At 56.6% G+C, this 23,980-nt stretch overlaps 2 protein-coding genes across 4 annotated transcripts in view; both read right to left on the reverse strand.

The window, feature by feature from the left end:
• The window catches only part of NECTIN2 (nectin cell adhesion molecule 2), a 47,292-nt gene extending 42,394 nt beyond the window's left edge, over nt 1–4,898 (reverse strand). Inside the window, exon 1 of one of the 3 annotated variants that reach the window (XM_045292505.1) lies at nt 4,667–4,891. In XM_045292505.1, coding sequence (XP_045148440.1) covers nt 4,667–4,751 — 85 coding nt within the window. In that variant the 5' untranslated portion in view covers nt 4,752–4,891. Of the gene's footprint in view, nt 1–4,666 lie in introns of all 3 variants that reach the window. The other 2 variants (XM_045292507.1, XM_045292506.1) reach the window with 2 other exon arrangements.
• A 6,850-nt stretch (nt 4,899–11,748) lies between these two features.
• Nucleotides 11,749–23,980, reverse strand: part of BCAM (basal cell adhesion molecule (Lutheran blood group)) — an 18,494-nt gene continuing 6,262 nt past the window's right edge. Inside the window, exons 8-15 of the mRNA XM_013006609.2 lie at nt 23,767–23,923; nt 15,341–15,456; nt 15,104–15,245; nt 14,462–14,595; nt 14,186–14,330; nt 13,949–14,093; nt 12,262–12,379; nt 11,749–12,181 (exon numbers count right to left, since the gene is read on the reverse strand). Coding sequence (XP_012862063.2) covers nt 12,176–12,181; nt 12,262–12,379; nt 13,949–14,093; nt 14,186–14,330; nt 14,462–14,595; nt 15,104–15,245; nt 15,341–15,456; nt 23,767–23,923 — 963 coding nt within the window. The 3' untranslated portion in view covers nt 11,749–12,175. The remainder of the gene's footprint in view (nt 12,182–12,261; nt 12,380–13,948; nt 14,094–14,185; nt 14,331–14,461; nt 14,596–15,103; nt 15,246–15,340; nt 15,457–23,766; nt 23,924–23,980) is intronic.

Raw genomic sequence — 23,980 nt, forward strand, 5'->3', positions numbered from 1 at the left:
GAGCGGGGAGGGAGGGGAAAAATGAGGACCTAATGTCGGGGGTTTAAATGGAGAGAAAATGTTTTGAGAAACGATATACAAATGCGCTTTACACAATTGATGTGTGTATGGATTGGGATAACAGTTGTATGAGCCCATAATAAAATGTTAAAAAAACCAAAAAAAAACTCATGCCATCAAGTAAATTCTGACTCACAGGGACCCTGGCGGGCAGAGCAGAGCAGACCTGATGGGCTTCCAAGACTGTCAGTCTTTTTTTTTAAAAATACTTTTATTGGGGGCTCTTCCATCTCTTATCACAGTCCATCCATTCCTCCAATGTGTCAAGCACATGTGCACATAGCTGCCATCATCATTTTCAAAGCATTCTCTTCCCACGTGAGCCCCTGCGATCAGCCCCCCATTTGACTCTCGGTGTTTAAAGGAGCGGACTGCCTCATCTTTCTCCTGAGTAACAGCTGGTGGGCTTGAACCACCGGCCTTACGATGGGCGACCACGTAACCCACGGCTCCCACCGGGTCTCCTTTCCTTAAAGATTACAGCCAGAAATATAAAATGAAATAAATAACCCTGTGGAACGCGGTCCTAGGCTGAACCTCAGGGGCTCACGATGGACTGAAATAGCCAAAGGTGACGTTTCTGTCCCTCTGCCCCCAAGAGTGCCTCCCTGTCACTCTGAATCTGTATTTCCCAGAGTCCCGTTCTCTGCTTTCCAAGTCTCTCGGGTTCTCTAGCCCCCTCTCATTCAACGGCGTCAGAGAGGGAGAATTCCCCCACCGTACGACTCACCCTTTGAAGGGGTACCATTCAGGGTGGCTTTGTGTGCCCACGCGCAGCTGTCTGTGTCCTGACCCCCAAGCTCAGCACGTGTCACGGGTCGCTTCCTCGTGTCCTTCCCAAGATCCCTGTCAATGTTGGGCTCTCGGGATGTTCTGCGGTTATGTAATGGTATGCCATCCCCCTACCCGGTAACGTGATGTGATCTGATATGACCAGCCGATCAGCTGAGAGGGGATGCTGTAGCACCCTTAGGGAGGTCCCAGCCCAACGTGATGATGGTCAGGGGGAGTTTCCCTAGGGTGTCATTGCTTTTTTTTTTCTTTCAGTCTTACAAGAGATAAGAAGAGACCAAGAAAAGCAAATGCTGCACCCCATAGGTGGTGGCAGGACACTGGTGATTACACGTGGTTACGCACTGGGCCCGTCAACGGAAAGGTCAGGAATTTGAAACCACCGGCGGCTCCCTGGGAAAAGCCTGGCTTTCTATTCCTGTAAACAGTTACCATCTGGGAAACCCACAGGGCAGTTCCACCCTGTCCTATTGAGTCACATGAATGGGCATCGACCAGGTGGCAGCGACGTTTGTTTGTTTCTCGGGTATGGAAAGGAGGAGAGGACCTTCTCCCAGAACCTGAGAGAGCCAGCCTCGAAGTTTAAGTCTCCCAGCCCCTGGACTGTGGGCACAAAGCTACTGCAGCATGGTAAATGACATGCCAGGCCAGGACACTGGCCTGTGACCCGCGCGTACACGCAGCCTGTTGGTGACAGCAGCACCAGCTAACCGAGAACAAACGTCCGTGGAAAAAGACCCTCCTTGGACAATGCCCTTTGTTTCCCCCCTCTGACTTCTGAGACCTTGGTCTTCAAGGGTCTGCCCCCCACCCAGCCTCGGATCACTGGAGCCTCTCTAGAGGCCTCTGCCTCTCAGGGTCTCGGCTTCTCCCAGGCTCGGCCTGGGCCCTGGCACTGGGTCCCTGCTTTTTCTCCTCCCCCTCTGGCTCCAATTCTCAGCCTCTCGGGGACATTAAAAATGTAACAGCATCCAGGCGAGGGAGCTGGCCCTCCTGCCTGCCTCTCTGCCCCTCCTGTGTCCACCACTCCCTGTGGCCCAGGCTCTAGCGGCCTTGAGGTCAGGGCATGTCCACCCTCCCTCTTCCTCTACCCTCTGGCTTCCTCACCAAGCCTTTGGGGCTCTCTCCTTCAGTTGTTTACATCTGCCCCCCGCCACCTGGGGGTCCAACTCCCTTCCCCTGCCCTTCCTCAGGCCACAACCCTAGGTGTTAGCCTCCACAGCCACCCCAAATTCCTTTTCAGTATCCCTGTGTGAGCCTGGGCGTCCGCCCTGCCCACCCCCCCCCCCATCCCTCAACCTCCTCCCAGCTTCCATCCCTTGCTCTCCATCCTGGGCTGCATCTTCTTATAGCCCTCCCCTTCCCCACCCCCACCCGCACCCAGTGTGTGAGCAGCAGGCTCACCCCCTTTTCTGCTCTGCCCAGCCCCCTTTACCCAATGAGAAAGGACAAGCAGAGAGGATCCAGTCCCCTGTCTCCCTTCACCTCCTCCCCTGTGAATGCACAGTGAGCCTGGGGGGCAGAGGGTGGGGAGCATGGAGGGGTGATCACAGGCACGGTGCCCTGCTGGGGGCTCCCTTGACCCCTGTGGAGGCCCAGGAAGAGGAAGCCTCGGGCAGAGGTAGAGACAGGTGGATGGAGAGAGAGAGAGAGAGAGAGAAGGAGGAGTTGAGAGAACCAGAGCTTCAGGGAGTCCTGAAGGTGGGGAGAGAGAGGAAGAAAGGGGGGCGGGGGTTGGGGAGAGAGGGAGAGAAAGAGAAGAAATGAAGAGAGACCAGAGATGGAGCAGAGACAAAAAAAAAGATTTCAGAGAGAAGGTTAGTAAGGAGACAGGAGACTCCAGGGTCACTGAAGGGGACTGTCCCCTCCCTGGCGCCAAGACCTTTCCAATGGGGCCGGTGGGGCCCTGGGAGCCTTCCCCTCGGGCCTCACAGGGCAGGGATTGTGGTCAGAAAAGGCTCCCCACCCGGCCCAGCAGCGCTGAGAACAGGGTCCGGAGAACCGAGGAGGCAGGCTCTGGAGGCGGGTTCCCCCCAGGAAAAGTGGTCGGCCCTTTTTGAGCTTCCTGTCTCCTCGCTGGCAAAACGGGAGTAGAGCTCTCCGCGTCCGCGCCGGCCATCTAGAACCTTCCACGAGAAGTCCAGGCTCAAGACGAGGAACACTGACCAAAGGCCCTAGCTGAGGCAGGGGGCAGGTGGAAGCAGCCTTAGTTCAAGGCCGACAGGTAGTCAGTGACATCTTTGGGGTGGGGGCGAGGGGATAAGGGAAGCTGGCCAGGACCGGGTCCCTCCGAATCCCCCCTCAGTACCCCATCTCTGAGAAAACCCCTGGGAAAGACCAACAACAGCTTCTGGCCTAGTATAAACACCCGGCTCACCTGTAAGGGGGAGGAGCCAAGGTCGCCTTCACCTGTTCCCTCCCGGTTCCTCCCTCCCCGGCGGCCTCACTCAGCCAGCGGGGCTGGGGGGTGGGGGGCAGAGGGAGGACGAGGGTGGGCAGCAGAGTGGAGGGAGGGGTGTTCAGGGCGGTGACTCCTCCCTTCCACAGCCCCGAGGCTGCTCCGAAGGACAAAGGCGAATCAGAGCGGAGATAAGGTCCCGAAACCCGAATCGAAAGTCGGGAGGGGCTGCCCCGCCCGGCGGGGCAAAAGTGAAGCTGGAAAACTTCCCCCGGGATGTCCGCGAGGCCGAGGGACCCCAGGGCCCCGGCGTTACCTGCGACCCGGACCCCCGGAGGCGGTCGCTGCCCACGTACAAGTGCTCTTACCCAACAGCCCCCTGCCCACCCAGCCAGCTGAAGCCCCACGAAATTGAACCTCCGCCCCCCCAAGTCTGCCGAAGACCCCGGAGACAGAGCCGCCCAGCCACGATCAAACCTGGAACCCATGAAATTGAGACTCTCCGCAACGCCCACCCACCCCGCCCCACAACTCGGCTCCAAACCTACCTGGACCCTGGCAGACGGAGCCCATCCCCCCATTAAATCTGGAACACCAGGTCGAGACACTCCCCCGCGTCCAGTTCTCGCTGGACCCCGTCCAGCAGTCCTCTCCCCACAATTAAATCAGGACCCCCACAAGGGTGAGCCCCTCCTGCCCCCGTTGCACCTGGGACCCCATCACACAGACCCGGGTTATCATTCTATAGGGCCCCCCCCCAAGAAACAGGAGACCCTGGCCCCGAATTGTTCCAGCCCCTTGTGTTCTGAGGCCCATGAGTCGGAGCCCCCAGCCCCCTGAGAGCCGGGATTAGAGTCCTTCAGCCCTGTCCCTAGGAAGGCTCACCCTCCATCTAGGAGACCCCCAAGTCCGATTCGAGAGGCCACCCTCGCCCCCTCCCCCCGCGGGCCCCGTCCGAGCTCCCAGCCCCTCGAGGTCCACACCAGGCCCCCAGCCCCCCAGGCTTCCGAGGGTCAGCCCTAGGAGACGGGAGGTGGGGGAGGTGGTCTCGCCATCGCGGAGACCCTCCTGCTGGAGGGGCGACATTCCCTGCATTCCAGAGTGGGGAACAGGAGACGGAAACGCAGATCCGGGCCAACCGCTCGGCGCAAGGTGGGGAGGGGGCTTCCAGCCAACCGAGAGTGTAACCCTTTCGGCGGCAGAGTTGGAGGGAGGGGGCGGGGGTGGACGGAAGTTGAGATCGAGAATGGGGGTGGCGGTGAGCGGGAGGGAGACAGAGAAGGGTCAGCCAGGAAGGGGGCACGAGCCAGGGGGGTCGGCGGACTGGGGGTAAGAGGTGGATCGGAGCAGGGGGTGCGGGAGGGGGAGGATCCCCGCGTGGGAGGGGTCCCCGGGGCCGTCCACGCGCTCTCTCACCAGCTTTCCAAAACAGCAGCAGCAGCAGCGTCGGCAGCAGCGTCGGCGACGATTTCGACGGCGGGAGGGCTGCGGCCCGGGCCATGGAGGGCCCGGGAAGGGACTGGGCCCCGATCGGGGCCGCGGGCCACTAAGCGGGCGCCGATCCGCTTGGGCGGAGGAGCAGGTGCCTGACGGGCTCCGGCTCCAGGCCGGTTCTCGCCGCGCTCTCCCTTCGTGTCTCGGCGCCCGGGGCCCCGAGCTCTGGCCGTTCGGACTCGCTGACGTCACAGGACCCACCCCCTCGCTCCCGGCCCCGCCGGGTGGACTCTGGGCTCCGGCCCCGCCCCCTCCTGGGTTCTCCGCGGAGCGGGTCCCCAGGATTCAACCCCCGCCCCCGCCCAGGATTCAGACCCCGCCCGGGTCCGGGGGTTCCACACCTGCTCGTTTCCGGGAGGCTGACCCCCCCACCCCAGCGCCCCGCCCAGAACCCTAGGCCCGCCCCTTTCCCGGGTCCTGACCCCGCCTTTCCCAGGGTTTAATCCCGAGCCCCCTGGGAGCTCAAACACGCCCCTTTCAGGATTCTGGCTTGGCTCCTCGGAGCTACGGCCACGCCCCCACCCTTTTAACCCAGAGGCTCCACCCACGCCACGCCCCCAAACTGCGCGCGGCTTCACTTAGGTTCTGACTCCGCCTCCTGAGCCTCTGGGCGTCCCCCCAAGGCCCCGCCTCCAGTGTGGCCCCGCTCACCTGTTCTCACTACTCCTTCCTGTCTATTTCCAGGAGCGCCTTCCCGCCGCATTTCAGATTAAAGTTGTAACGCTCCCCTCTGCCCGGATCCCTTCTCACATCCGGTGGTGCAGTAGACTAGGGCGAGGGGAGGCGAAGGTTAAACGTAAAGTCGGCGGTTCGAACCCACCAGCGGCTCTGTGGGAGAAAGATGAGGCTTTCTGGAACTCCTTACAGACCTGACAACTCACCAGGGCAGTTCTACTCTGTCCCGTGGGGTCGCCGTGAGTCGGAATCGACTCGATGGCAGTGGGCGGTTGGGGATTTTTTTTGTTTATTCTATGGGGGGGACACACCTGCGTGTGGCACGTAGGGGGGTGTGTCTCAATGACCCTTCCTCTGTGGGCTCCCTTGCCCGCTTCCACGGAGACCTCACCCCCGCAGCGCGTCCTGCCTAGCTCTCGCCCCTCCTCGGCCTCCTCATCAGGATGGCCGCTCTCGGCGTCCCCTAATCTCGGACCCTAGATGTCGCTGTGCCGTTTCGTTCTCATTTCTCTGCTCCGCGTAGAGCCTCTGCCTTTGTGTCCCCCGGTCCGGCCGTTCCTCTCGCGGTCCCTGTCGGTCTGGCTCTGGCTCTCGTCCTGACGTCGCTGGGGGTCCGATCTCTTTGTCTCTGTCGCTGCATCTCTGTCGCGTGGTCCCCGTGTCGCTTTCCATGTCTTTGGCTCCCATCTCTGTCTCCCTCCTTGCCTCCCTGCGCCCCGGTGTGTCTCCCTGGGTGTCTCTGCGTTGCATTTCTCTCGCGGGGGTCTCTTTCTTTCCGTATCTCTGTCCCCTCCCTCCCCGCATCCCGCTCCTCCCCGCCTCCGCCAATACCGACACCCTGCTCCCACTCCGGTCCGCTCCGCCGCCCTGCCGCCGCCGCCGCCCGCCAGGGGGCAGCACAGACCGGGCTCGGCGCGGGGCTGATCTAGGGTCCGGCCGCGGCCCCGCCGATCCCTCCCCTTGGCCTTGTCCCACTTCTGCTATCTGCCCAGCCGCCGCCGCCGCCTCTCGGTGTCCTTCATTTGGACTCGGCCCCTTTGTCTCGCCCTGCGGCTCCCGTTCCTCCCGCCCCACCCCCTTCACAGTCCTCTGACTGCCTGGGGGAGCTGGAGAGGCCACTGGGGAGGGGGGGAGGGTGGTGGGGGCGGGGCGAGAGCTGGGAGTGAAGGGGACTCGCAGCACCTGAGATCGGGCCCTTGGAATTGCTCTAGGTCGAGAACCTGACCAGCTGGGGGCTGGACGGGCTGGTGGTTTCATGCCCTCCCCTGGTGGGCACCTCGCAAGGACTGGACATCTACCGGACGCGAGTTCAAGTCCTGGTCATAATAACAGTCCTGATCAATGAATTCCCAACTTCCTATCAGCCAGGCCCCCCCAAAGTTCCTGGGGCGCGAAATGAAACGAAAAGATCATGGATTTTTTTTTCCTCATGAACTTCTTGATGGTCCCTCTTATTATGTCAAACAACTCACCCTAAGTGACTAGGCGCTGAGGCACAGAGAGGCGAAGTGGCTGGGCCCAAAGCCCCTGAGTTACTAAATAGCTGACAGTGGTCTCACCACATGATTCAGGATTCATCTGAGTCAATGCCTCAAGGAGCCTTGGGGGCGTAGAACGCAGCAGCATCTCCTTTGGAGAAAGACGAGGCTTTCTACTCCCATAAGCAGATACCGTCTCAGAAACCCACAGACGGTCACTAGGCGTCAGCAGTGGTGACCGGATAGCACAGAGAGAAAAATGCTTCACAAGAATCCCTTGATGGGGGAGGCCATGATGTTTGATGTCCCTATTTCTCTGAGAAATAACCTGAAGTACGCATTGGTCCTCACGCCTACCAGCAAGCCTGAGGTTTGAACTCAACCGGAGCTTTGTTTTTTTAAAAATTAATATCATGTCTTCGGGAGAGAACAGTCCCTGGAGAAGGACATGGTGCCTGATAAAGTAGAGGGGTGGCGAAACAGAGGAAAGCCCTCAGCAGGATGAGCTGACACAGGGACTGTAAGGAGGGGCTCCAACAGAAGGACCACTAGGGGGCCGGGGCCGGGCCAGGCAGTGTTCAGTGTCTCCTGGTGTGGTACTTTGGGCCGCTATGAGTCAGGACAAACTGGCTGGCGCCTAGCCACAACGTGCCAGCCTGTCCCCAGCTCATGCAGGAGGTGGGGTGAGTGGCTTCCCAAGTCTGTGGGAAAATGGAATTCAGTGGATTTCTTCTTTTTTTGTTTAGCCTGAGCTTTGGAAGACCCCTCACCTGCCCAGCTGGATGGGAGTTGATGATTCCACAAACCCACACTTAACCATTTGCTGCCCAGGAGATCCGGACACCTGACCACCCCTGAGTTATCCAGGAGAGCTGGGCTCCATGGGGGCTTCTTGGCTGTAATCTGTATGGGAGCAGATTGCCAGGCCTTGCTTCCGTGGTGCCACCAGGTGGGTTTGAACAGCCAACCTTTCAGTTAATGCCACATACACTAGATCGGTGGTTCTCAACCTTCCTAATGCCGACCCCTTAATACAGTTCCTTATGTGGTGGTGACCCCCGACCCTCAAATTATTTTCGTTGCTACTTCATCACTGTCATGAATCATAATGTAAATATCTGATATGCAGGATGTACTAGGCGGCCCCAGTGAAAGGGTCATTCGACCCCCAAAGGGGTCATGACCCACAGGTTGAGAACCACTGCACTGGATCTTACTACTCTTCTTCCTTCAATCTGGGGCCAGGCTGGGGATGGGGGCACCAGGACCACTAGATTTCACCAGCTTGGCCCCTCACTTGCTTGGCAACCTCTGCAAGTACTGACTCAGCCTGGGACCCCTGTTACTTTCTTGATCAAAATAACCAGTCTTTCTTCCAGGAGGTGCCCTGGTGGGGTAGTGGGTACATGTCGGGCTGCTAACCCTGAGGTCAGCGGTTTGAAACCACTGGCTGCTATGCAGAAGAACCATGAGGAAGCCTTCTCTTCCTGAAGGGTTAGGTCTCCTGCAGAGGCAGTTCTACCCTGGGGTCTGATGAGTCAGAATGGACTCGATAGCAGTGAGTTTGTTTTGTTTTTTTGTCTTCTTCCAGGAAGGCCTCCTACTAGCTCCTCTTCTGGCCTGTGAATGTGCTCAGCCTCTGTCTACACACACACACACACACACACACACACACACACACACACACACACGCTCTCCCACCAGGCACATGCATAAGGCTGGGCACCATTTGTGTTTGTTGACAAAGGACTGGGTGGCTCAGGTGTCAAGGAGTTCCAAAGGTGGCCCTTCTCTGAAGAGGCAGGGGCAGCCGGCCAAGGGCTTCCTGATGGCGGTGTGAAGTGCACACCAAACATTTTACCTGCCCAGGAGCCTCTCTCCCTTCCTCCAGAAGCAGTCCTCACCCCCATTTTCCCTATGGAGACCCCCCCACCCCATGCAGCCCTTCTGGTTTAGAGTCAAACTGACTCTAGCCTGGCCAATCAGAGCACTCCATCCTCCTGGCCACAGGGATTGGCTCATGAATGAAGACGGGAGCCATTCCTGGCCAATGAGAATTAGCCCTGAGATTTCTGAGTAGTCTTTGGTTGAGGTTGCTAAGCTGGTGGGGCAGAAATCTGCTGTGCGTGGCACCTGAAGTTTCGAAAAGACCCTGCCTGTGCCCAGGAGCGCAGCAGAGGTGAAAGAAGAGCATTACAACGAGATGGCTTGAACCCCTGGATCCAGCTATGCCTGAAGCTGGGGCGCTCTGGAACTTCCCAGTGACTGGAGAAAGTGGTACCCTCTTCATGCTGCCAGTTCTAGCTACCACTTGTCTGTCAGTTTGTTGTCAGCCGGTGGTGGCTTGCGTGTTGCTGTGATGCTGTACAAGACCCCTTTGAAGTGTTGAAGAGCGAGGATGTCACTTTGAGGACGAAGGGGCACCTGACCCAGCCATGGTATTTTCAATCGCCTCATAGGCATGTGAGAGGTGGACATGAATAAGGAAGCTGAGAGAATGGAATTTGATTTGTGCTGGTGGAGAATATGGCAAATACCAGGGGCTGACAAAAGGACCAACAAACCGGTTTTGGAAGAAGTACGGTCAGAATGCTTAAGAGGCAAGGGGGGGCCTCATGGACTTTGGACCTGGTGTCAGGAGAGACCAGTCCCTGGAGAAGGACAGCATGCTTAGGACAGAGGCAGGAAAAAGAGGAGGCCTTTTATGGAGATGGCTTGGCACAGTGGCTGCAACAATGGATTCGAACCTAAGAACATTGGTGAGAATGGTGCAGAATCGGGGTCACTGTGAGCCAGAACTGACTCGCTGGCATCTCGTGATTTTTGAGTTAGGCTTTGTTGTTTTTTTGAGACGAAACATACCTTCACTAATACAATCTATGAATTCAGAAGAAGGCTGGGTCCTATAAAGTTCCAGAGGCAGACAAAAGGCACGTAAGCTTTATAAACCCACGGCCACGAGTCTCTGGACAGCCCCACCGGCTTCCCGAGACTCATCTTAAAGGGAGCACCGGCCACCTCTTCCTCCCAGGAACTCAGCAGCCCAGCGCTTTAACTACTGCACCACCAGCGCTCCTTGAAAGCTTTATTGACCCCTTCAAAGTGTCCCAGCTGCCAAATCACGCGCAAAGAGGGAGTGACTGTGCAGTGAGGAGTGGTGGGGAGGAGACAGTCCCCTGGGAAGGCCTTGAATGCCAGGGCCCCATGTGTGGCTCACCCTCCCTCAAGCAATGGGGGGAGCTATAGAAGGTTGATGAGCAAGGAGAGTTTATTTCAAACTTATCTTTACATCCTGTGGTCCCCCCCTCCCCCCATGCTAGGAGGGCCCAAGCGGCCATCTATATGCAAATAGATGCAGATGAGGGAACGCTGATGTAAAGATAGGCCCTCTGGGGAGACTGAGGAGGACCCTCCCCCTCATTAACTCTGGGGACCAGGTGCTGGGTAGAGAAACCCTTCCTCCCAGGAGCCCCTTCTAGCCACGCCCCTTAGCCATCTGTCAAGCCCCCTCCAGCTTCCCAGCTGAACCCCCATTGTCTGCTCCACACCCCCCTGCCCCCCCTCCCCGTTTGTCTCTGCTCTCAGAATGGCATGTCTCTTGACCTCAGTCCTTGCTCTGGACCCAGGGACCCTTTTCTGCTCTTCTCTGAGGTGGGGGTCCCCCAACTTTAGTGTCCAACACGCCCCAGGGCTGTCTCAAGGCTGTCTCCTCGTGAGCAGGTCTGTGCTTCTGCTACCTTCTTGTTAAATAAGGAAGTCAATTGTACTCTAGAGAGAACAAGAGAAACAAAGCCCCTTGACGGCCGGTCTGACTCACAGTCACCTCCGCCGGACAGAGAAGAACTCGTACCCACTCGGGTCTGAGTCCAGGTTTTCAACACATATTTTAGGCGGTTTTTGGTAAAATTAGGTGCCTCGGTGGATATTCGGGTCGTGCGGAACTCCACAGGGTTTCTAAGGCTACATAATCTTTCTGGCAGGGGAAACGGGAGGCTTCCTGTTCCCTTAAAGAGTTACAGTCTCGAAAACCCACAGCGGCAGTTCTACCCTGTCCACAGGGTGGCCGTGAATTGGCATTCACATGCTGGCAGTGGGTTTTTGAGAAATCTTTGCATCTCTCTCACTTACATCACTTTGCATCTCTCTCACTTTGCAGCTGGTGGATTCAAATCCCCCTGCTCCCACCCCTTCCCCAATGGTGACCTCATTTGGCTCTGTGGTCCAGCCCATGAAGACGTGCCTTGGAAGAAAGGCCTGGCAACCCGACGCCTGCTAAGTCAGCCATCAGCTCTACACGCGGGCTGGCCCAGGGTCAGGTGGAGACAATGCCAAGTGGTTTGGTCTTTTGTTTGTGGCCCTGATGGCCTGAACTCCAGGTCGCTCCCCCACTCTGTCTGCCGCTGTGGCCTCACACCTGGGCACACCAGCGCATCTCTCCTCCCTCTGTTCAGGCTCTCCCTCCTCCTCCTCCACCTCCGGTCCATCTCTCCAGCTGTCCCCTACCCCTCCTTCTCCCCAGGGCGTCTCCATCCCTAATTCTATCAGCTCTCCCAGTCTAGCTGGACTGCCTCTGGGGATCCCGGATGGAGGCACTAGCAATAGGAATGCTCATTTAAAGGCACAGCACCCCTCTCTACCCCACCCCACCCTGACAGCAGGCTCTGGTCCTCAGGGGCCAGACCAGCGCCCCGCTCTCCTCCACCATCGTCCAGCTGAGTCCCCCCTCTCCTTGCTCCCACCTGCCAATGACTTCAAGCTGGGAGGGAAGGCACTATCAGAGTCTCCCTCTGAATTGCCCTTGCCACACCCCCTGCAGAGGCTCTGGCTGGAGGACAGCGTCGAAGTGACACATGACATGTGACAGCATTTATTGCAGACTCCAGTGTCCACAGATGAGGGGTGGGGCGGGGGTGGGGATCCAGTGTCAGACTGTGCAGCAGGACGCCAGGTGGGGGGACCAGCAAAGGAGGCAAGAGGTAAAAATAGCCCAGGCCGTGGAGCCTCCCTTTGGGGCCTCGTCTCAGGCCAGGCCCCGGGCTTGGGTCCAGGAGCTATTCTAGGGCCTGGGAGAGTCACACTGCCCAGAGGAAGCCCCCCTCCCATCCCCTCTTCCTCCCAGCCAGCAGGCTGCTCTGGTGGAGGAAGGAAGGGAGGGCCAAGGAGGGGAGGAGGAAGTTGGGGTGGGCGTGAGGGGCGTGAGCAGGGCCTTTGATCCGCTGGTCCTCTGATGCCCACTGCAGCTCTGGGTCCAGTGACCAACTTGAGGAGGTTTGTGGGCTCAGCACTGGGGAGGAGGTGGAGAGGGTCAGCCTGTGCCCAGAGGACACCCCCCCCCCCCACCATGGTGCCCAAGGCCTCACCCACCTCATCTCCGAAGCCCCCGCTACCACCCCTGGCTCCTCCAGAGGCGCCTCCCATGAGAAGGCCTGTCTGCTCTGGGCGCTCGGACCCTGAGTGGCTGCGTCCCGGCTCCCCAGGTGGCCTGCAGGAAGGAGGTAGTGTGCCACAGGTGGTCAGGCTTGGGGGAGGGGTTGGGGTGGAGAGGCAGGGGAGAGATGAGGGTGTGTTGGGTGGGGATGGACCTGGGGGTGCAACGGTGTTGGGGTTATGGAAGGGAGTAGGATTGGTGATGGCAGTGGGTAGGATTGAAGGAATGGTTGGTCTGGAGATGGCCCTGTGGTTGGGGATGGGGCTGGGTAAGTTTGGAGTCTGGAGACAGAAGAGGTTGGAGATAAGATTGGGGTTGCCAAGGGGACTTGAAAAAGAGGTTGAAATTGGGTTAGTGGTGGTTACCGGTTGGGACTGAGAACAGGGAGGCCTTTAGGTGGGGTTGAAGAGGAGGTTATCAAGAGAGATGAGTTTGGGGATAGTGATGGGGTTGCATCTGGAGATGGGATGGGGTTCAGTTGGCGTGAGAATGAGGATGGGTTTGGGGATGGTTATGGAGATGGAGTTGGGGATGGGATTGATTTGGGAATGGGAGTGAGTGGGCTGGAGAAGAGATAAGGTTAGATAGGGATGGTTTATAGGTTGGCTTGGGTTGGGGATTGGCGGTGGGGTTGGATTTGGGGAGAGGGATGAGATTGAGTTGGATTTGAGAATGGTTATAGGATTAAGTTGCATTTGGGAATGGTTATAAATTGGAATTGAGGATTGGCGTTTGGTCTTGGTCAGAATGGGTTTGGGGCTGGAGAGGAGACTGCATATTGGGATGGGGTTAAATTAGGGTTGGAATTGGGTATTGGTTTGGGAGTGGACAGGACTTGGGTGTGGGGATGAAGGTGAGCAGGTGGCTAAGAGCCAGGTCTAGGTTGAACGGGGACTGGGGGATGAGGCTGATGGCTATAAATTGAAAAGGAGAAAGAGGATGTAGTTGGGTGGGATTGAAGATAAGTATAGACAGATGGAATAGGTGATGGTTATAGGTTAGGTTTGAGATTGAGGATGGATTCAGGTTGGGATTGGCAATGGGGTTGGATTTGGGGACAGAGATAGGTTACATTGGGTTTGGGAATAGTTATTTATGGGTTAAGTTTGAGGATGGGGTTTGGTTTGGGAATGGGAATGAGTTTGGGACTGGAAAGATTGGGGACTGGCAAGGGGTTAATTAAGTTAGAAATGGATAGGAGTTGGATGTGAGGATGTGAGTTGGGGATTTGGATAGGGTTGGGACAGGAGATGGGATTGGGATTCAGCTGAAATGATGGTTGAGGCTGCAGATAATGGGTTTGGGGATGGAGATGGGGTGAATTATGTCTGGAGATGGGATTGGGAATAATTATGGGGTGGGTCTGGGGGATGGAAATGGGATTAGGCTTCAGCTGGGGATGAGGTGGGGTTGGAAATAGCTAGAGATGAGAATGGGGTTCAGCTGAGGATGAGATGGATTTGGGAATGGTTATGGGGTGGGTTTGGGGGATGGAAATGGGATTGGGCTTCAGCTGGGATGAAGTGGATTAGGAATAGTTATGGGGTGGGTTTGGGGATGGAGATAGGATTGGGGTTCAGCTGTGGGTGAGGTGGGGTTGGATCCAGGCCGCGGGTCACTCACGGGGCTCCTTTCTCTCCACGCCGGCAGCAGCCAGGGCGTCCCTTGCGTCTCATGCAGTAGAAGGCAGCTACGACCAGGAGCAGGAGGCCCACGCTGATGGCCACGGCCATGACCGCTACTCCCGCCTGGGCAGTCTGGGGGGCCACTGCAGGAACAGGCCGGGGCAGGGTCAGCGGGAGAAGTGGGGGTGGGGCTCTGTGTGCCAGGGCCTGCCCCCACCCAAGGGTAAGCACTCACCAGAACCGAAGTGAAAGACATGGCGGGGGTTCCCGTAGGGATTGGAGGCCTCACAGAAGACCCCGTCTCGGCTCAGGGCGCTGGTCACCTTCAGGGTCAGGGAACTGCTCACCCAACCCTGCCCTCCGGGGCCTGGCTCTGCTGGCTGAGGGGGCTCGGGTCAGATGGGCACCCAGGGATCCAAGGGCTTGGGGGAAGGGATGCAGGCCCCTGGGGGTGTCGGGTCCACAACGCCTGGGAGGGTGAGGCCTTGGGGAGGAGACGGGGACCCCTTACACTGCCGCCCAGCTGGCTCCAGGTGAGTTTGGGCTCTGGGTCACCGCGGGCAGCGCAGGTCAGCGTGACTTCTTCCCCTTCCTGCCAGCCCTCTGCCTTGGACGGGGTCTCCTCTGCCATCAGCTCTGGTGACCCTGAGAGAGGCGGGGTGGTGAGCAGACTGGGTGGATTTAGGGCCCCCAGGGGGGAGGAAGAGAAGAAGAAGTGGCGAGTGGAAGGTCCGGGGAAAAGAGGACGATCCCCAAGGAGATGGATGGACGCCGTGGCTGCAGCAGTGGGCACGACAGGATGGGGAGAAAGGCCCAGGGCGGGCGGTGTTTGCTTCTGCGAGGAGTGGGGCCTGGCTCGTCGAAGTCTCGCCTCCCCAACAAGGGGCGACGGCAGCCCCCGGGCGGCGCAGTCAAGCCGACAGGGCTCCACCCACCCCAGGTGCCTCGGAAGAAAGGCCAGGCTGTCTGCGGCTGAAAGTTCGCAGCCTCTTAAACTCCACAGAGCTGGTCGGCTCTGCACTGCCCAGAGGGGTGGGTGGGGCCGTGCGTGCGTGTGTCAGAAAGATGTAAGGTCCAACGGGGCACCTCCTGTTTATTTGGGACCCCCCACCCCCACCCCGCTGTCCCTGTCCAGGGGGCCCCGCCCCCACACCTTGGACGTGCAGCTTGAAGGCCTGCGTGCGGCTCAGCAGGGGCACCGTGGACACGGAAGCCTCACAGGTGTAGGTGCCGGCGGAGTCAAAGGTGACAGAATTGAGTGACAACGTGCGGCCGTCCCCCAGGGGGGCCCCGTCCTGGGGAGAGGAGAAGCAGCGTGGTCAGAAGAGGCGGCTCAAGGCAGAAGGGAGAGGGGCGCCGGTGGAGGGGGGCGCAGGCCGGAGCCCCTCACCTTGGTCCAGCGTAGGGTCGGGGCGGGCAGGCCTTGCACAGAGCAGTCCACACTCTCGTTGCTGCCCAGCTGCAGGGACAGCTGCTCTCCCACGCTGAGCTTCAGGGGGTCCAGGTCTGGGGGACACAGAGAGAGCTGAGTTCCTCCCACCCAGGGCCACTCCTGGGCCTGTGGGGGTCCAAAGGACGCTAAACACGAGCTCCCAGACTTCCTCCCCCTCCTCCTCCGGCTATCACCATTATCCCGTCCAAGCCAGATGCTACAAGTCTAAGTCCCCGCGACACCAGCCAACCCAACCCCTTTCCTCCAGAGCTGACCCCCCTGAGACGGAGGTCAGCAGTTAACCTGGGGGCCTTAAAGCCTGGCCACTCCCCACCACTGCTCAAACCCTGTGCCCATGGACCCCACCAGCCCTTGTCCTCAAGACTTATAGGCTCAGCACCCACCACCAAACCAAGAAACCAAACCTAGAGTGCATGCTGGCTCACAGCAACCGGGCAGGGCAGGGTATCACAGCCCCCTGGAGGTATCCAAGAAGGTCACTCTGTCCGGGAGCAAGCCTCCTCTTTCTCCCTCAGCCTCTAACGCCTGCTCGGTCTGCCTCACCCAGCAGCCACCCACATCCGTGTCTCCTGGCTGCCACTTACGCACAGCCCTCTCCTTTGCTTAAAAACCCTGCACTGGCTCCCCAGTAGCCTCAGCATCAAGCCTACATTCCTTAGCGCGCACAGCTGGTACCATGCTGCCTGATCTGGCTCCTGCCCATCTCTCCTTCCCCCTCATCTCCTGCCTTCCAGGCTCATCTCTGGGGGGTGGGGGGCTCAGACCACACCAAGGGACACTGTCAGAGGGGTGACATAAAAACGACTGTCTATAAAGTCTCTGGAGTGTGTCAGCAGAAATGTTGTTTTTTAAACTCCTACTATAGTGAGTTCTAACAAAAAACATTTCTTGTCTGCCCAGAACCGATGTATCAATAAACCTATCCTTAAAAAAAACTCTATGCAGGGAGACAACAGACAGTGTAAGCTACGAAATAATAATAATAACAATAAATCATTGATCAAGGATTCGCGAGGGTGGGAGGGTGGGAGAGGGAGGGGAAAAAAGAGGAGCTTATACCAAAGGCTCAAGTAGAAAATGATTTGGGAATGATGATGGCAACATATTTACAAATATGCTTGATACAGTTGATCTATGGAATGTTGTAACAGCTGTAAGAGCCCTCAATAAAATGATTAACCAAAAACAACACTCTAATTTACGTGGTGAAGGTTCCTGGGTGCCTGGCAGAACTGTCATTATTACCAATGACAACCCCACTGCCAATCACGTGGCTTCCTCAGCACAGCCAGGGCCAGGTGCAGTGGGGTATGCATGGGGCTGCAAACGGAAGGTCAGCAGTTCAAACCATCAGCCAGCAACGTGGGAGAAAGGTGAAGCTTTCTACTCCCATAAAAGAGTTAGCATCTCTGGGACCCACAGGGGCACTTCCACAGGCACCCCTGTCCTTCAGGGTCACTAAGAGTGGGCATCGGCCGGACGGCTGGGAGCGAGAGCTTTTGCCCAGTTTTCTGATTGTTTTAGCGACAGTGTTGCTGTCAAAAGTGGCATTGGGGAGCTCTTTCTCAATATAGATTTTTTGGAAGAAGTAGCAATGACGGGGTGGGGGTGGAGGGGGAGAAAAAAAAGTTTTAAAAGGCTTGATTACCAAGTAATGTGGCGACTAATGTGTGTGGTGACTTCAGTGTGGAAAGATTTTTACAGAACAATTTTGCTGTCAGCATTCGTATTAAAAAAGGGGGGGGGGGGGCGGGATTCACCGCCATCGAGTTGACTGGGACTCACAATGACCCAGCAGGAGCGCCAGAGCTACCCCTTTGAGTTTCTGATACTTTACATCTTGAAGTAGAGAGCCTCATCTTTCTACCATAGGGAGATTGGTGGGTTCAAACCACAGACCGCACACCACCAGGGTGTTCATATAATCTAAGAAATACTACACTTAGGCAGGTGACAGCTGTATTTATCATAGATAGCTCTATACTTCACAGTGATGATAAATGTGGCCATGGAGTCTGCATGGCCTGGCACGGGAGGAGGCCCAAGGGCAAGGGGTGTCACCATGAATGACCAGGCCGGGTGATGACCGTCAGGATGGGCTACAACATAACCCTGTGTGGATGGCGCGGGGGCCGGGAGGTGCTTCCTTTTGTTGCACATGGGAAGCGCCACCCGGGCGGGCACCCAACGTGCGGAGCTGGGCCCTGCCTCCGGCTTTTTGCACCTGCTGTTCCTTCCCCTGGAATCTAGCTCTTCCCATTCCTGATTCCCTTCGCTCAAATGCACCCTTCTCAGAAAGGCCTCCCTGGCCACCTGTTGTGGAAACCCAAAAGCTTCTCCCAGGATTTAGCGCTCCAGCTGCCCAGCGGGCCATCAGCTGTCAGCCCTCGCTGGGAAGAGCCACAGCTGCAGAGGGCCCCCTCGTCCAAGGTCACATCCCGTCCCCATTTTGCGGGCAGTCCAAGCCTGTGACTTCTTACGGGGCGGGTGGCCAGGGCCCAGCTCCCCAGCGCCAATTCTGTAGGGCCATGTCAGCTACCAAGCAGGGCCAACTGTGGCCTGGTTACCATGGTCCTGGAGACCCCCCTCTCTGCTGCCTTCATGCCTCCCCCAGCAGATGCGGACTCCCAGGGGTGGGGGGTGGGGTGGGAGGGCTGGCACTGACTCACAGTGAGTGGCCTCATGTATAAGGGAAGGAAACGTGGCCGAGGCATGAAGAAAGCTGAAGGACATCCACAAGCCAGGGAGGAAGAGGGAGGAGAGAACCCAAACGGAGTAGCAGGAGAGGCTCTGAACCTTGCTGTGGAAAACCGATGGGAAGAAATGATGACGTCGAAGAGCTGCACAGAGGAATTCAGGGAAGACCAAGTATGATCGGGAAGTGTGCCAACCCCACCCCATGGGAAAACCGGAAGGGAAGAGACGGCACTTCTCAAGTGGAGAGGGGGGCAGAAATAAAACCCAGCCTCAGATTGCAATAGCGAAGGGTCCCGGGGACAAAATGACACCCCCTTACACACACACACACACCCCTGGTGGTGTGATGGTTACACACCGGGCTGCTAACTGCGCTTCCTGGGAGGAAGATGAGGCTTTCTACTCTCATCAGATCTTACAACCAGTCAGGGTGCGGTACATCACCAATGAAGCACACAACTTTCCTCTAGTTCTTTAATGCTTCCTCCCTCCCACTGTCATGACCCCAGTCCTACCTTACAAATCCAGCTAGACCAGAGCATGTACACTGGTACAGGACAGGGAGTCCAGGACAGATAAAACCCCTCAGGACCAATAATGAGAGTAGTGATACCAGGAGGGGAAAGGGGGAGGCGATCACAATGATCGACATATAACCCCCTCCAGGGGGACAGACAACAGAAAAGTGGGTGAAGGGAGACAGTGGTCAGTGTAAGACATGAAAAAAAAATTATAGATGGGGATAGGGGATGGGAGGTGGTGGATAGGAAGGGTGAGGGAAATTAAGGAGCAAACGGTCAATGCGGGAGGAGGGCAGGGGCAGTAGAACTGGTTGTGATGATGTATCTACAACCCTCTTAAAATGACTTAACGATGAAAGAATGTGATACGCGAATGTTTATACCACTAAAACTTTATAAACAGGAAAAAATGATAAATTATCAAGGGTTCATGAGGGAGGGCGAGAGGGGGAGAAAAAAGAGTTTTGAAAATGATGATGGCAACGTACATACAGATGGGCTTGACACAATGAATGGATGGAGTGTGATAAAAGCTGTAAGAGCTGCCCATAATGTGATTTAAAAAATTAAAAGGTGGGGAAAAAAACGACAAGTCTCAGGGAGACTCACAGAGGCAGTGCTACCCTGTCCTGCAGGGTCGCTATGAGTCGGAATGAACTCAATGACAGTGAGTAAGTGTGTGAGTGAGAGTGACTGAGTGTGTGAGTGAGTGTGAGTGACTGTGTAAATGTGTGAGTAACTGAGTGTGTGAGTGACTGAGTGTGTAAGTGTAAGTGTGAGTGACTGAATGTGACTAAGTATGAGCGAGTGAGTGTGTGAGTGACTGAGTGTATAAGTGTAAGTGTGTGCGTGACTGAGTGTGACTGAGTGTGAGCGAGTGAGTGTGTGAGAGACTGAGTGTGTGAGTGACTGAGTGTGACTAAATGTGAGCGAGTGAGTGTGAGTGACTGAGTGTGTAAGTGTGTGAGTGACTGAGTGTGTGTGTGACTGTAAGTGTGTGAGTAACAGTGTATGAGTGAGAGTAAGTGTGTGAGTGACTGGCTGAGTGTGACTAAGTGTGAGCGAGTGAGTGTGTAAGCGGCTGAGTGTGTAAGTGTGTGCATGACTGAGTGTGTGAGTGAGTAAGTGTGAGTGACTGAGTGTGTGAGTGACTGAGTGACTGATGGACAACATGGAGCTCTGGTGACAATCGTTAAACACTGGGTCTTCACTGCACGGTCAGCAGTTCTGAACTACCAGCCGCCCCGTGGGAGAAAGAGGAGACTTACTCCCATAGAGAGAGTTTCCGTCTCAGGAACCCACAGGGGCAGTTCTACCCTGTCCAGTAAGGTCACCCTACACGTCGGCATCAGCTCGATGGCAGGGAGTTTGGCTTTGGTTGGTTTGGGTGAAATACTGTGTGATGCAAGAACCTCAAAAGAAGATGGGACAAGGGTCTCTGAACCAAAAAGCTTTGGCCGATGTTCAACCGTTGCAGGAGGCAAGACGTGAAACAACACTCATCGTGTTCAAGGAAGGAGCCCAAGCTGCACTCACTGAAGGCTTGGGAGAAAAACAGGCTCCAGGCACTGAGGGATGTTTCCACTAACGGATCCAATACTAGCAGCTTCCACTCGACTTTGCCAAGAAATTTGGAAAGCAGATAACCCGGTCACCTGACTGGAAAAAAAAATCCACGTATGTGCCCATTCCAAAGGAAGGTGACCCAATGGACTGGAAGGTCCCCTTAGTGTCCCTCGCAATTAAAGTGCTGCTGGGGACTCCTTCCAACAAGCCCTCAGCAGGGAGCCACTAGGCATTCCGACTGGATTCACAAGGGAACGGGGAATACCAAGGGCTCTCACTGCTGAGGTCAGCCGGATCTTGATGGATCTGGAAGCAGAGAAGGCCCGGAAGATGTCAACCTGTGTGTCACTGACTATTGAAGGCACTGCTGGGGATCACACGTGGTGCATGGCATTTCAAAGAATGAGCCTTCCCACTTCCTTGTGGTCACGCAGAACCTGTGCTGGACCAAGAGGCAGTCGTTTGAACAGAGCAAGGGAGCACTACGTGGGTTAAAATCGGGAGGTGTGCTTTGAGGCAGCATCCTCTCACCAGGCTTGCGATCAGGACGCTGAACAAATCATCAGAGAAGCCGGGCTCTAGGAGGAGTGTGGCCTCGGGGTGGAGGAGGGCTCCCTGCATGACACAACTTGCCTGCTGCGAGCCACGATGCCTGGGAACACTTACTGATAATGGTCGATGGATGACAAATTTGGCACCGGAAGAACCTGGAGTCTAAGTGCTAGAGAGCGAAGACATCACTTTGAGACGAAGATGCACCTGGCACGAGCCCTGGCTGGTGCTCTCAAACCCCTCCATGGCATGTGACAGCTGGATCATGAGCAACAAATGGGCCAGAATAGGGTGTTGGTGAAGAACACCGAGTGGAGATTGAATGGACACAATTGAAGAATACTGAATGTCGGGAGTTGAAGAAATCTGCCCTTAGAAGGAGTCCCAACTCCCTCCCCCCAAACAACAACAACAACAACAACAACAACAACCAACCAAGCTCACTGCCATCGAGTCGATACCACACCGACCCTGTGAGACACAGGGGGGAATTGCCCCTGTGGGTTTCCAAGACTCTTAAATCATTATGGAAGTAGAAAGCCTCTTCTTTCTCCCACAGAGCGGCTGGTGGATTCAAATTGCCAACCTTGCAGTTAGGAGGACAACTCTTCACCACCAAATCACCGGGAAAAGAAGGAGTACCGCCAGACTGCTCCTTCGCAGCGAGGATGGTGAGACTTCATCTCGAGTACTGTGGAAGTGTTATCAGGGGAGATCTGTCCCTGGAAGGTCAGCATGCCTGGCAGCAGGTCAGAGAGGAGGAAGGCCTTCAACACAGTGGCTGCAGCAGGGCCTGGGCAAAGACCAGGCAGGACACAAGATGGCACAGGACCAGGCAGTGTTTCCTTCTGTCGGGGGACGCCCTCCGCGAGGGCACCCAACAACAACACGTCCGAGTTCACTGTTTTGGCTAGGTTTCCAAGGTATTCTCTAACCAGCTTCCCCCCCCACCCCCCCGGCACATCTCCGAACCAGCATCTGCTTCCAGGAACACAACTCTCCCTTATCTATTTAAAACATGCCCTGCCAATCCCTCCGCATCGCCAAACAGAATGATCCCCCACCCCCACCCCGTGAAGGTTGCCACTCAGCGTGCCTTCTCTAGCATTGATTGGCTCTGGGAAGGCAAGTTCCAGCCCCAGGCCAGGGCACCGAGGCCCTGCTGGGGGCGCAGAGCCATGGAGGTCCTTGTGACTTGTTCAGTCCCCGTGCAGATTGGAACTGTGCTCCACAGGGGGTTTCTAGGCTGTGACACTTTGGGATGAGAAGATGCTGGGTCAAAGGGCTCTTTCTAAAGTCCAAGCCTGACCCTCCTCTGCTTGGAGCCTACCATGGCTCCCCAGTGCCCCGAGGAGAAAGCTCAGCTCCTCACCTTAGCTCAGGTAAGGCCCTAGGTGCCCCTGGGTAGATTCAAGTCACTAAAGTGAAGAGGGTGATCCTTTGCTACTCGGGGACGCCTTGCGCCCTTCACAGGGAGTCCCCAGGAGGAAACCAGGTCCTCTGGGAGGGCGCAGGTACCAGCACCCCACGATTTCTCAGGCAACAGGGTAGGAGGGTAGAGAGGAGGGTGGGGAGGACACAGGACCAAGCCAAGCAGCAGGGGCTGCCGAGGGAGAAGGGTGAGCTGAAGCCGGGTGGGCAGAGCCAGGCCTTGAAGAGCGTGGCAAGGGCTTTAGCTCTCTCCCCAGGGGGTGCTAGGGAGCCATGGCAGGTTGTGGGCAGACGAGGGCCGGGTTGGTGCTTTAGAAAGCCGTCAGAGTAAGCTCACATGCAACACACAGACACAGGCACACACAGACACACACACATTGCCATCACTACTGACTCATAGCAATCCTAGAAGGCAAGGCAGAACTGCCCCCCTGGGGTGCTGAGACAGACAGACACAGGGAAGAACTGTCCACCATCCCCGGGGGTTACTGAGTGTACAGACAACAGCACCTCAAAAGGTGGGCTGGGAAGCTGAGAGGCAGTGGCTGTGTGGTCACGGTGGAGGGACCGTTCAGAAAAAAGGAGGGTAAGAACGGCTGCCCCACTCCGAGACGGTCATCCTTGTACCTGAATGGCACGTACAAATGCCTGAACTGGGTGTGTTTTGCTGTGTGTACTTTCTACACTGAAAATGAAAGAAATTGTCTTTAAAAGAGAACAACCAGGGAGGAGACGAGCCAGTCAGGGTGCAGGGTAGCAACGATGAAGCAGACAACTTTCCTCTAGTTCCTAAATGCTTCCTTCCCCCCACTATCATGATCCCAATTCTACCTTACAAAACCGGCTAGACCAGAGGATGCACACGGGTACAGAGAGGAACTGGAAACACAGGGAATCCAGGACAGATGATCCCTTCAGGACCAGTGCTGAGAGTGGCAATGCTGGGAGGGTGGAGGGAAGGTGGGGTAGAAAGGGGGAACCGATTACAAGGATCTATATAGAACCTCCTCCCTGGGGGGAGAGACAACAGAAAAATGGGTGAAGGGAGATATCCGACAGTGTAGGATATGACAAAATAATAATAATTTACAAAGTATCCATGGTTCATGAGAGAGGGAGGGAGGGAGGGGAAAAATGAGGAGCTGATAGCAAGGGCTCAAGCAGAAAGCAAATGCTTTGAGAATGATGAGGGCAACAAATGTACAAATGTGCTTGACACAATGGATGGGTGGATTGTGATAAGAGTTGTATGAGCCCCCAATACAATGATTTAAAAAGAAAAGAAGACAAAAAACAAATGCATGTAGAAGACAAAGCCAAAAGAAAAAAAGAAAAAGGAACCTTTGGCTGCCTCAGGTCATCTAGCAGGTTGGAGTCAGGGAGACCAAGGAGGAGGATGGGCGGGGGGCCCAGAGGGAGAGGAAGCCCCAAGCGCAGGGCAAGGAGAGAAAGGAAGGGAGACAGAATGAGGATGCGGGAGGAGACGGTGGATACAAGATGGACCGGGACATGGAGAAAAGGGGGTGGAGGTAGAAGGTTGGAGGCTGGGTGGGGGGCCCCCCCGAGCCCCACCCTTCACCCTCCCGAGACTCTCACAGGCCACTCGCAGCTGCAGCGTCTGGGAGAGCTCAGTGTCCTCGGGGACATCGTAGTCCTCCACCCGGCAGCCGTACGTGGTGCTCTGGTTCCGCTGCACCTTCTCCAGGGTCAGGTTCCCGTTCAGGTTGGTCTTTAGCACTTTCTCCTGCTGGTCCTGGGGACCACCGGAGAGAGGCCACCTTCAGCCACCAGCCTGGGTCAGCAGGCGGGG

The sequence above is a fragment of the Echinops telfairi genome, unplaced genomic scaffold, assembly GCF_000313985.2.
Source record: "Echinops telfairi isolate 266 unplaced genomic scaffold, ASM31398v2 ScPeMD7_655;HRSCAF=1070, whole genome shotgun sequence".
Classification (NCBI taxonomy): Eukaryota; Metazoa; Chordata; class Mammalia; order Afrosoricida; family Tenrecidae; genus Echinops; species Echinops telfairi.